This window comes from Urocampus carinirostris, chromosome 7 (genome assembly GCF_059441175.1).
Source record: "Urocampus carinirostris isolate Australia breed hairy pipefish chromosome 7, RoL_Ucar_1.0, whole genome shotgun sequence".
Classification (NCBI taxonomy): Eukaryota; Metazoa; Chordata; class Actinopteri; order Syngnathiformes; family Syngnathidae; genus Urocampus; species Urocampus carinirostris.
Window position 1 is genome coordinate 27,829,109 of NC_142355.1, and position 12,954 is coordinate 27,842,062.

General features: G+C 39.5%; 1 protein-coding gene across 1 annotated transcript in view; it reads left to right on the forward strand.

Moving 5' to 3' along the window:
* Positions 1 to 12,954, forward strand: part of LOC148362861 (solute carrier family 23 member 1) — a 73,930-nt gene that overhangs the window by 23,158 nt on the left and 37,818 nt on the right. Inside the window, exons 2-3 of the mRNA XM_088340435.1 lie at positions 5,402 to 5,533; positions 10,277 to 10,434. Coding sequence (XP_088196561.1) covers positions 5,402 to 5,533; positions 10,277 to 10,434 — 290 coding nt within the window. The remainder of the gene's footprint in view (positions 1 to 5,401; positions 5,534 to 10,276; positions 10,435 to 12,954) is intronic.

Consider the following 12,954-nt stretch of genomic DNA (forward strand, 5'->3'; position numbering starts at 1 on the left):
ACGTTTCATTCATAATTACTGTACATAATTGCTGTACGCAGATAAAGAAATGACAAAAAGTTCCAAATAATACCACAAGAATCAAAAACTGTTTTTGATGGATTACAAGTTTCACAAAGCCTACAGCGGATGCACATGGTTTTCATTTGCTAACAAGACCACGAGACAGTTTCATTTAAATTGACCTTGGATGCTATGAAGGCGGCCTGCATGCGCTAATGGAACCCATCATGAGTCCTACTTTCAACTCTGGCATGTATAGCACAATCAAACGCATGCTTACGGGGGCTAAACCACATGTCAAACATGTCACGGTTGTGCTATATGCAAATTTCCCACTCCAGAAATGACGGGTTGTCACAGGGTATTTGCTAACACTGCACGACAGCTGACACCCTGGGCAAAGGAAACAACTATAGATGTGACGAAGACAGATTTATTATATGTGAGTTGAGCAGCCTTGCACCAAACCAGACTCGATTGAAGACTGGCGGTGGGCGGACTTATAGATATTATCGATACTAAGTAATCGAGCCGCACGATTACCGTAATTTCCGCACTATAAGGCGCACCGGGTAGTAGGGCGCACCCCCAAAAAATAGTTTTTGCTCCTATATTTTCCATACATAAGGCGCACCAGATTATAAGGCGCTACAATGGGAACGTCGACAAAACAGTCAGATGATTCAGTCCAACTGATTACCCCCTTAACATTCCCAAAGCTTGCAAAGAAGCAAATACGTGTCGTAGACACGTGCGGATGCGGTGTCCGTACGATGTCACCAAACAAACATTTCTTAGTTTCCATTTTATTTTTTGCTGGCAACTGTGTGGACAGCAAAGTAAGAATTTTATCGTGCAGGGAAACGGGGTTCTTTACTGTGCATATGACAATAAACACTTTGAATTGAATTTAGTTAAAAAATAGACTCATCACAGAAACATCAAGATCGTTCTAAAACAAGATACCGGGAAAATATAAATCCGTATAGCTCATCTAAGTTCTCTTGCAGCCTTCACGTTCATTAATGATACTTCTTACAACCGTGAGTGTAGTAAATCCAAGAGAGTAAAATATTTACAAATACAGAATGTTAAAAAATGTTTTCTCTATGCCGTAGTGCAACCCAACCAACGTGTGATTCACATTCATCTTTTTCGGCCAATTGCAGGCTTTGTTTTGCCCCTTTAGCCTATGCGAGCCTGTAAATGATAAAAAGGATCCGCCCCCTTTACCTCAGAATAACTTTAGTCGATAGTGACTGATTCAAATGATGATTGACACATTGGTTAGGAAATGAAACGCCGGTACATAAATCCCAGCATACACCGCGGACGACTTCGCCTTCGGGGGAAAATCTAGTCGGCGGCTGCTTGCTTTAGTTGCAAGACTTTGCGACTTAATATTGATCCATATATAAGGCGCACTGCATTATAAGGCGCATGGTCAGCTTTTGAAAGAAATAAAGGCTTTTAGGTGCGCCTTATAGTGCGGAAAATACGGTAACCGAAATCTTATTATTATGACGATGTGCAATTGTGTAATCGCAAGTTCCATATAGTTCCATATTTGAGTTTTGTTCCCCCCTTGTCATTTGATTTATAGAGTGTTTGGCTGACCAGAATTGGTACAGTTTGGGTTTAAACACCACCGGCCAATCAGAGGCAAGTTTTAACGGTACTAACCAATAAAGACGAGGCAAAGTTTGCAAGCAGCAAGCTATGCCACACACCCACCGCAACCCTAACAAAGCTCCCCAGAAGGGGTTAAGGTACTATGATTAAGTACTCACAATAAACCAAAAGTAGCACAGAAAATGCACTTTTATTTTCAAATCAAAAATCACATCGAAATTTTCAATATTGGTCTGAAAAATCGCAATTGTTTTTTTTTTTTACAAAATCGTGCAGCCCAGTAAGTACTTTAATTGGATTAATACTATTGTCTTGGGATTGATACTTCACCCTTCCACCAATTTCCTTAAAACACTGCTTCAGTAGCCCATTCTCTCCCCACCCATCACCTTCGGACACTCTCTAAGTTTATGCCTGTTTGTGTGACTGACAGGCACACTTTTAGCACCTTCCCCGACCTGGATTGCTGTTGCATCTTGCCTTGCAGGCTTAAGAGGGCCAAATCTACGTGTGTAGCGTAACGAGAAGCTAAAAATAACACAGGCAAATGGAAGAGAGATGTGGTGTGGACATTTTTTTTTTTTTTACAGAAAAGGACAATGCCAGGTGTCATATGTGTAGTAAAGTGGTTTGCTACTGCGGCAAATTTACATAAGCACATGAAAAAGGTTTACCCTACAAGAGAGCAACGTGCTGCAACCAAAAATGTAAAAATGTCAATGTTCATAAACAATCACTGTAAATCAGTTGTCCTATTGCTACAGGGTCAAAAGGGCTTGTTAATTACATTGCTGATATATTTGGTTTGACGGTCTATTGGTCTGTAATAGTTGTTGAAGTATTGTATTCTTTATCCTTTTAATGGTTTTTAGATTGTATTGTTTACACTATTTGCACTTTCTGACTTTATTTTCAAAATATTGTTCAATAAAAGGTATAGTTGACATGTTGACATTGTTCAGGGTTTGTGCACCTTTTTCATGGCCAAATTTAAGAACTTTTTAAAGGATTTCAAAGCCAATTTTCAAAATATCTCCAGTACAATTAAAATAAGAAATCCGGCGTCAATCACATATAATGCACAAACACAAATATATCTTGATTTACATATGCAAATATAATCTTGTGAGTGCATTCATCGAGACAAAAAAAGTAATATGCATCCTAAATTTTCAGTTGCAGGAACTTCTTTCGATAAAAATTTAACAACTGGGAAATGCTACTTTGATTTTTTGCTTGGACCATAATAAATGTCCATAAATGATACGTAAACCTCACACTAAAAACCATTTCTTACTGCCCTTTGAGGTGGAGCATCCATCTGTAGTCTTGGGCGCAACTCGAAGGGGCGAAAAACAGTTTATAGGACAATGCCATACAAACCAATCCCAGCTGCCGTTACGAGGGAAGAAGAAATGCATTGGCAAAGGGAAGTCACTAGGGAGCAGTGTCGGCATGATTTTTAAGCAGACTTTTTGAGAAAGATGAAAACAAATACAAGCACTCCACCCAAAAATCGAGCACTTTTCAATTCTTGAAAATACAACATTAAGTTTAGGCATTTCCAAGGTTTTCAAGCACCTGTACGAACACCGCATTGTTACTGCTTTTTGTTTGACTCTCTTGGCTTTTGTTTTGAAACAGTTATAATAGAAATATTTTTATTTATTTTTTCTATACTGTTAAAAATTAAGGTGTAGTTATTTAATACAAAAATGAAACATTTTTAGTGCCTAAACTATTTGTGCAGTCTTTATCATAAATATAAACTATTTATTCAATCATTCAATAATGTCATTTTTCAGATTGATATTAAAATTCTCAGTATCGCCCACCTCTATTGAAGACATCAAGTAGAAAAATAGGCTTGTGGGGAGTCGCTGACCTAAGTGTGTGTACATATTTCCATATATGTTATTGAAAGCCACAGTAAAATATAGAGGAGGTAGAAGGTCAGACGGACCACCGGGAATGGGGAAAAAATGTGCGGTATGTGCGAGCGTGTGTGGTGGGAGTTTGCCATAGCCTCCCTTCTTAAGAAAACTGGAAATCAAAATACATTTTAGAGTTTATGATGAATATTTGCTCCTCAGTGGAGCCAAATGCCCCCTACTGTATTAAATTACACTCACCAAATAGCTCAGGAGGTAGAGCGATCGTCTTAGGATTAAGGGATCCCAGTTCGAATCCCGGCTTGTCCGTGTTACATGTCGAAGTGTCCTTGGGTAAGACATTGAACCCCCAATTACCCCCAATAAGCAGGTTAGCGCCTTACATGGCTGCACAGATCACAACCGCTATCGGGAAATGTGAAGCACAATGTAAAGCGCTTTGGGAAGTCATTGACTTGAAAAGCGCTATATAAATGCAGATCATTTCATTTCATTACAAGTCTCAAAAAGCCTCAAGTCTTTTTGAATACAGTATGAGCCCACAAGTTTAGCACACCTATCTTTAGGCAGTTTTGCCCATTCTCCTTTGCAATAAGTCTCAAACTTAATCAGGTTGGATGGGAGACATTTGTGCACAGCCATTTTCAGATCTCTCCAGAGATGTACGATCGGACTCTGGCTGGGCCACTCCAGGACATTCATGGAGTGGTTCTGAAGCCAATCTTTTGAGATCTTGGCTGTGTGCTTTAGGTCGTTGTCCTGATGAAAAATGAACCTTTGGCCCAGCCTGAGGTCAAGAGCGCTCTGGAGCAGGTTTTCATACAGGATATCTCTATATATTGCTGCATTCATTTTTCCTTCTATCCTGACTAGTCTGCCAGTTCCTGCTTCTGAAAAACATCCCCACAGCCTGATGCTGCCACCACCATGCTTCACTGTAGGGATGGTATTGGCCTGGTGATGAGCGGTGCCTGGTTTCCTTCAAACATGGCGCCTGGCATTCACACCAAAGAGTTCAATCTTTGTCTCATCAGACCAGAGAATTTTGTTTCTCATGGTCTGAGAGTCATTCAGGTGCTTTTTGGCAAATTCCAGACGGGCTTCCATGTTCCTTTTACTAAGGAGTGGCTTTCGTCTGGCCACTCTACCATACAGGCCTGATTGGTGGATTGCTGCAGAGATGGTTGTCCTTCTAGAAGGCTCTCCTCTCTCCACAGAGGAACGCTGGAGCTCTGACAGAGTGACCATCGGGTTCTTGGTCACCACCCTGACTAAGGCCCTTCTTCCCCGATCGCTCAGATTAGAAGCCGGCCAGCTCTAGGAAGAGTCCTGGTGGTTCCAAATGTTTTCCATTTACGAATAATGGAGGCCACTGTGCTCATTGGGACCTTCAAAGCAGCAGAAATTTTTCTGTATCCTTCCCCAGATTTGTGCAGCAAGACAATCCTGTCTCGCAGGTCTACAGACAGTTCTTTTGACTTCATGCTTGGTGTTTGTGCTCTGACATGCACACTCAACTGTGGGACCTTATATAGACAGGTGTGTGCCTTTCCAAATCATGTCCAATCAACAGAATTTACTGCAGGTGGACTCCAATTAAGCTGTAGAAAGATCTCAAGGATGATCGGTGGAAAAAAGATGCACCTGAGCTCAATTTTGAGTTTCATGGCAAAGGCTGTGAATACTTATGTAAATGTGATTTCTTAGTTTTCTATTTTTAATAAATTCAAAAAAAGTAAAATAAAACCAAAACTTTCACATTGTCATAATTGGTCGTGCTGGTACATTTGAGCACCCTTGCATAATTCCTCCCCTTACTCGAGCTACTTTTATCAATTTACAGGATTTAACTCTAGTTTGTGCTATATTTGAAGGGCAAAGATGCCGACGAACAGCCAGCGGTAGACGAGGAGGCCCACAAAAAGACCAAGAATTCAGCTGCTGACCTGATTTATGCTATCAACGACCGACCGCCCTGGTACCTCTGCATTCTTCTCGGATTCCAGGTAAATTCCAAGCCCACTACCTTTTAAATAGTTTGCCTATTTATCTGGACCTTCTTTCATTTTTTTTTCTTTCCGGTCTTTATTACGTGTTTATATTGTTTATCCTGGAGTGCCATGCCTAATCTCGTTGTTTTCAATGACAATAAAGACTATTCTATTCGAAATCAATCTCACAATCTTGTATGACCTCAGTTTCCATAAAAAGTTTAAAAGGTGGCACTGCTTTTGGGGTCAGTAAAAATACATTAATTGGGAGAACAAAATCATCAAACATGATATTTGAGTGGTCAATTATTTGTCCAAAATACTCTCATACGGGGCAGCATGGCGGCGCAGTGGTTAGCGCGTATGTGGCACAGTTCTATGGTCTTGGGAACCCCCTGTGTGGGTTCAAATGCAGCTACCGGACTTACTGTGCGGAGTTTGTATGTTCTCCCCGTGCTTGCGTGGGTTTCCCCCGGGCACTCCGGTTTCCTCCCACATTCCAAAGACATGCATTTCAGGTGAATTGGCCAGTCCAAATTGTCCCTAGGTGTGAATGAGCGAGCGAGTTGTCTGTCCCTGTGTGCCCTGCGATTGGCTGGCAACCGGTTCAGGGTGTCCCCTGCCCACTGCCCGATGAGTGCTGGGATGGGCTCCAGCACCCCCGCGACCCTACTGAGGATAAGTGGTTCAGCAAATGAGATGAGATGAGACTCTCATACGGCAGATAAAAAGCTAATAGAGCTGCAACAATTAGTTGACGATGTCGACAAATGTCAATAGTAGAAATTGTCGACTATTTGCAGACTGTTGCCAGACATGTTTTTCCAACAGAGTGAGGCATCCCTATATGAATATAATCTTTGCCGAGTATCTCATGCTCAACAATGCCACTGTCTCAAGTGGTAACATAAACATACAGAAATGGCTGCAACAACATCAAGTAGAAGTGAAGCCATAACAAAGTCATAAAAGAACCAAATCTTATTCATGTTTTTTGTGACAGAGAACTATCTGTTCCAGTCACTCCTTCAGAGAAAAATCCTAGTTGTAGAAATAACCGGAAACTCAAGAGAGCCATGACATTTTGTTCTTCACAAGTGTATGTAAACTTTTGACCACAACTGTGTGTGTGTGTGTATATATATATATATATATATTATCTTCCAAATAATTAAATGGACTTCTATGCTAAATTTAAGAAAACAATCTATTATTTTCTGATTGTTTGACTTATTGTGTCAGTAGTCGATGACGAGTCGCCAATGAATAGTCGTTGGTTGTAGCACCAAAATTCTTGGTCACAGTGACTCTTAAAAAGGGATCAGCAAAGCTGATTTCCAAAACAAATACCGTTGGTGAGTATCAACCCTAAGAATCCTGACATGCGTGCATGACCTCCTTGGATTCTTCCGGAACAAAACTGGCATCTTCTTTCCTGATGTGCTATGCAGGCGTTCAAATAGACCACCATAAATCTATTTGATTTATGCCAGAGTTTTTCAAAAATAAAATTCTGAGCAGGCAGTGGGGATTATCCACAGGGGTCAAAATGGAACATGGAGCTCCCGGTGAGAGAGAGCAAGCATTTCGAATACCCCGCAGTGTTTACGTGGCCAAAACATGAAGTATTGGCAGCGCCAGAAAGCTTTGAGCTTGTTATGATGACAGGAGCTGGCTGAATTTTTGAGGTATGATGATAACTTGGCCCTCACTTCATCCTCCTGTGTTTCATCAGCTGGGAACATATAAAACTGTTGGGAAAGAGTACCAGACAGGGGCTATTTGGAAGACAACATATTTTCTCTGTGTCAATTTGTGAGAAATAGGTAGAAATCTGTTGAAAGGAAGAACAAACAAAATGCTTGTACAGTGGAACCTCGGTTCTCAACCATAATCCGTTCCAGAACCCTGTTCGAAAACCGATTTGTTCAATAACCGAAATATTTTTCCCATTAAAAATAATGTAAATCGTTTTAATCCGTTCCAACACCCTGTATGTTTACCTTGAATGTTTAACGTAAACTAAAGCTAACCCACGCTGATTGTACAATCGCGTTATCGTAATCTTCCGTGCAAAAGATTACGCTAACATGAACGTGTAAAAATAAAAAAATCAGGTGGTTTACAAGTCATTTAGCTCCCGGGTCTCCACAACAAGTGTTGAGCGGTTCATTGGAAAGGGGGCTCCCTTCCAACACCCTGAATGTTGGGCTCCGTTCCAACACCCTGAATGTTTACCTTGAATGTTTAACGTAAACTAAAGCTAACACAGGCTAATCGTACGTTCGCGTTATCGTAATCTTCCGTACGAAAGATTACGCTAAGATTTCTTACCTTTGTGGTGGTCAGCAGAAGGCGCAGGTGGACTGTGGGGTATTCCCTAGCAAGATCAGACACTCGCACACCTCCTTCATATTTTGCTATTTTTTCTTTCATAAATGCAATAGTTGTACGCACTACTTTTCTTTTTTCACCTGTAGCAACTTTGCTGCTTGTGCTGACTTTCTTCGGAGGCATAATTAGGGGCTAAAACACTTCGTACACCTATATTAAAAGCGAAAGCAAAACGAAGCACGTCCGCACGCAATAACAGTTGGTCAGGAAAAGAGCGATCTACACCCGTATGCCGCTCAGCATCGCACCCTAGCGTACGCACTCACGCATTACCGGCGTTCAAACTCCGATTTTTTGACCGAACAGCGAAGCAAGAATTTGTCGAAATTTTGGGTCGGACTCCGATTTGTTCGAGCTGAGAGGCGTCCGAAAACTGAGGTTCCACTGTACATTGTCTACTTATGTTGACTTTTTCCTTCCAAAAACTGCAAGTAGCAAGTTAAAATATTATCCAAGGGTCATTTCACATTAAATGAGTTGAATGACTATGTTGTTATCAATAACAATAAAAAATCTATTCAAATTTCAACATAACAAAATAATAGGAAAAAAATTTCATATTTATTTTGTTGTTATCCTGCTTTCCTACAATGAAAAATGTAGTTCTATTTGCTGAATATTATTGCACTTTTGCTACATTAGATTTGCAAAACTTCAGAAGGTCTCAAAAGACTACCTTCTAAATACTTTTCCCTATTTATAATGACATCATTTTTTATCATGTTTTTTTTTTCTTTTAATATTTATTACATGTCTATGTCATATAGTTCTCACCTTGGGCCAGGCAACATGCACTTAGTTTATAAACATTCCCTATCCTAATGTTCATTTTGACCTTTCAAATTTGATTTTCATTTATTGTTGTAATCAAGTTGTAAACAAGGTCTACCACAATTTCGTCAATGACAATACCCACAACTGTTAGCCCTCAAGTTAAAGATGTTAGATGTCAAAAAAATGACAACAAAATACGTCATTATCCAAATCTGAGTTTTTTTTTTCTTTCAATTTGAATTATTTTTTAATTTATTTTTAATTTTTACTTATGAAAAATTGTTTTTTTGGACCAGTCACTGATGTGCACACGAATGTGATTGGCACTTAAGAGGTGACGTTTTTTTGTTTTTGGTTTTTTTGGGGGGGAGAGAGACGATGACGGTAAAAATCTTAGAAAGTATAAAAATGTCACTATTATCTTCATTTTTAGTGTTTATATTTACATTTGATTTATTTTTCTTCAAATCTTCACTTTCAAAAACTGCGACCGGTCACTGAAGTGCACATGGTAGTGATTAGCATGTGAGGCAGGTGAGGTTTTTTGTTTTCTTTTCTAATCATTATTGTTATTATGAATTATTTCTACGACAACGTTGGTCTGACTTTGATCATACAATAAGTTGTCGGGACATATTGTTTATGTAGACAAACAGTAGAACAAACATTCTGTCGACGGCCGGTCTAGTAGATTAGAGTGAAAGAAAAAAGAGAGAAAGAAATAAGAGAAAGAGAGGGTGGGACAAAGGAAGGGAGAGAGAGAGATTATAAAGACATATTGAAAAACACGTAAAGAAAAGGAGAGAAAGAACGAAATCCAAAGAGAGATAGAAAGAGAAATGGGGATAAAAAAGATGGAGAGAAAGAGAATGGGAGGAAGAGAGAAGCAAAGAGAGAGAAAATGAAAAAAGGAAGAGAGCAACATAAGGTAAAAGGAAACAGAGAAAGAGACAGAGGAACAAAGAAAGAGAAAAAGAGAGACAGAGAGAGTGAAAAACATAGAGAGTGAGCAAAAAAGGAAAGAAGAGAGTGAGTTAGAGAAATAAATAAAAACAAGTACAGCGTTTGTGAGAGGCACCTGGCTTTGGCAACATCAATTGGATATAATTCAAACTGCAGCTCATTTTCCTCTTGCGCTTCTCTGAGCGTTGTCTCGCGGGCCGGATTCAATCGCCTAGCTGGCCTAATTCGGCCCGCGAGTCGCCTGTTTGACGGCCCGTAGAAGGTTGTAGTACAGGTGTCTCGACTGCATTAGTAATCAAACTCTTAGAGTCTATATTTGATTTAAACGTTTACACAATGTGACATGGCAGTGCGTTTATTGTACTGAAATTTTAATATAAGCAACTAAAAAACATGTTAATTCTTGACAAAGAATTAAGATAATTCGTCTTTAGTTTAGGCCACACACAATAGTCCCCTAAAAAATGGTTGTAATTTGCTTCTAGATTTGATCTAGTCAAGCAACAGGTTCAGAGACACTTTCTTTTACCACATGGTTTATCCTGCAGTGCCACATCTAATCTTGTGAACAATGTACACTACGTTGTACTCAATGACATTAAATATATTTCTATTTCTTTGTTCCAGCATTATGTCTTAGCATTCGGTGGTATCATCGCCATCCCGCTCATTCTGGCGGAGCCGCTCTGCATCGCCGATAACAACATCGCCAAAAGTCAGCTGATCTGCACCATCTTCTTCGTGTCTGGCCTTAGCACACTGCTCCAGACAGTAATTGGCGTCAGGTAAATATTTGATGAATTGAAATAATAATAGGTCTACATAATGCTATATATAACATGTGCGTTAATGCCTTTCAGGTGGTTGACATGTTCTACTGATACACAAAGACTACATTAATGAACTTAGTTAACTTCTGGTGGTGCTTAGAGCTTGATCGCAATATTCCTTTTAGTTCACCACCAAAATGCACTGTCTATTTCGCATTAATAGGGCAATAAAAACAAAATTGGATTAGCCTTTAACATTTTAAGCTATTTTGATATGTGTTTTTATTCCTTATCATCTTCCTGGTATTGTAGTATACGATTATAACAGTTTTCATAGTTTTTTGTCAGTGTAACTGATTCATTCGTAGCCAATCACGACAAAATATTCAGTTCAATTTTACCGTGACAGAACTGACTGGGAGGGAGGTAATGTGTGTAAATAAATGGCAGCTTGTTAGAGCAGCTCCACCTTTCCTTTTTTTTTTTTAAACATTTGGTGTTCAATTTGCATCATCAATTTTCTGAAGTTTTGAGTTGTTTGAATGTTTGCCGCCCCCATGGTGGGCCATCCTTTAAGAATTTTGGGGTGGGCGGTATATACAGCGGTGTGACATTCTAGTTTTGATATTCATAGTATTAGATTGTATCACCAATTTTTCACTTTAAATTTTCAAGAAAGTCGCAACTACCTCTTGAAAGAAGTTGTGTAACAGTCTAATATTAAGAGATGGCATGTAAAATCCATTATCTCCAGTTTCCCCCACTGTCAAGTCAAGTCATGTTTATTTGTATAGAACTCTCAAAGGGCTGCACAGATCACAGACTATTACAGACTACAGACTATTATTACACCATCCCCTGATCTAAAACCTACATGAGGGCAAGGAAAAAGCAATAAAGAGATAAAGCTAAATGGTAGTAAAGATAAAGAGAGGGATAAAGATAAAGAGAGATAAAGATAAAGGGAGACAAAAATAAGGAGAAATAAAGATAAAGAAAAATAACAATAAAGGAGATGGAGAGAAATAAGGGTAAAGAGATAAAGATAGAAATAATGGTAAAGACAGAGAAAGAGAGAGAGAGGGAGAGAGAAAGAGTGGAGAGAGAGAAGGGAGAGAAAATGAGAGTGACGAGAGAAAAGGGGAGAAATTGAGAGAAAAAAGAGAAAAAGAAAGAGTGAGAGAGGGAGATAAAAAGGAGAAAGAAATAGAGAGAGCAAAGAAAAACTGATGAAGAAAGAAGGAGAGATAAAAACAAAAACAAAAAAGTAAAACCTCGTGTCATGATAATTCCCAATCCAACTTCTGCGTTGCTCCTTCTTTAAGGAGAACTGCACAAACACTTTCTCTTAACTCCTTGTCCAGACAAATTTCAAATGTCATACTCATGTGCTCCCTTCTTCCTCTATCTCTCATCATCGTCATAAATAAGACATTCAATGTGTGTACGCAGCTTAGTGCGTATCGCCCATGTTTGTATAGGACACTCGGTATCCATTAAGCTCCACCGCGGGGGAGGGAGTGAGAGGATGTTGGCGATGCATCCATCTCTATAAGTATGCCTCTGCCTCCCACACCAGTCAGTGGTACGGACTTTGTGCTCCAAAAGCTGAGCAAATAATGAAAGCTTTTGTCCTGGGTTCCTGCCCACACAGGTGACGAAAGCCATAACGCAACATAAATGCAGATCCCTGCAAATACCCCGGCGTAATCTTTATTTGCTTTGCATCCTTTTCATTTGTGATGGGCTCCGAGGCAGATGGACTGCTGCTTAGGTAAGGTGGGAAAATAGATTCATTAAAAAAATTCATCAGCCACTCCTAGATATTAAAAGTGAAGTCAAGTGGGGATATGCAGTTTATAACACACAAAGGAGGTTCATCAAAAGCAAAATCCATCCCTGATTTCTGAGTTAGGTCACCCTGAGATTAACAAGATATATAGATATGGGTCAGAGTCCATGGCTTGAGGCTTTAAAATCGAGTTGGTGTATTTTTGCTCTAAAATGACAGCATTAAAGGAGCCCAGATTACATGAAAGCGACAACACCTCAAGCCTGTAAAATAGTCCAAAAAGTCAGATAAGGGGATGGTGTAATTGTAATCCTTTGCAGTCTTTTGAGACATCTTGTGATTAAGGGCTATACACTGGATAAAATGAAGTGTGACTTGACTTGACCCAGATTAGACAAGTCACCATCGCAACTAGGAAACTGAAGGCCACATTTTCGACTCTGTCATGATTACTCGTTGCCCTCACCTGTGTCCGCTCGTTTGGCGACAGCTGCTGCTCGTGGCCTGATTGGTTTCCCCTCCTATTTACAAAACTCAATTCCAATGAAGTTGGGAAAGTGTGTTAATTGCAAATAAAAATTGATCCAAGTAAATTGCAAATTCTTTTCAACCCATATTTAAATGAATGCACAGCAAAGACAACATATTTATTGTCTTCACTCATAAACTTTATTGTTTTGGGAGAAAATCATCAACTCTGTAATTTGATGACAGCAACACGTGCCAAAATAGTTGGGACAGGT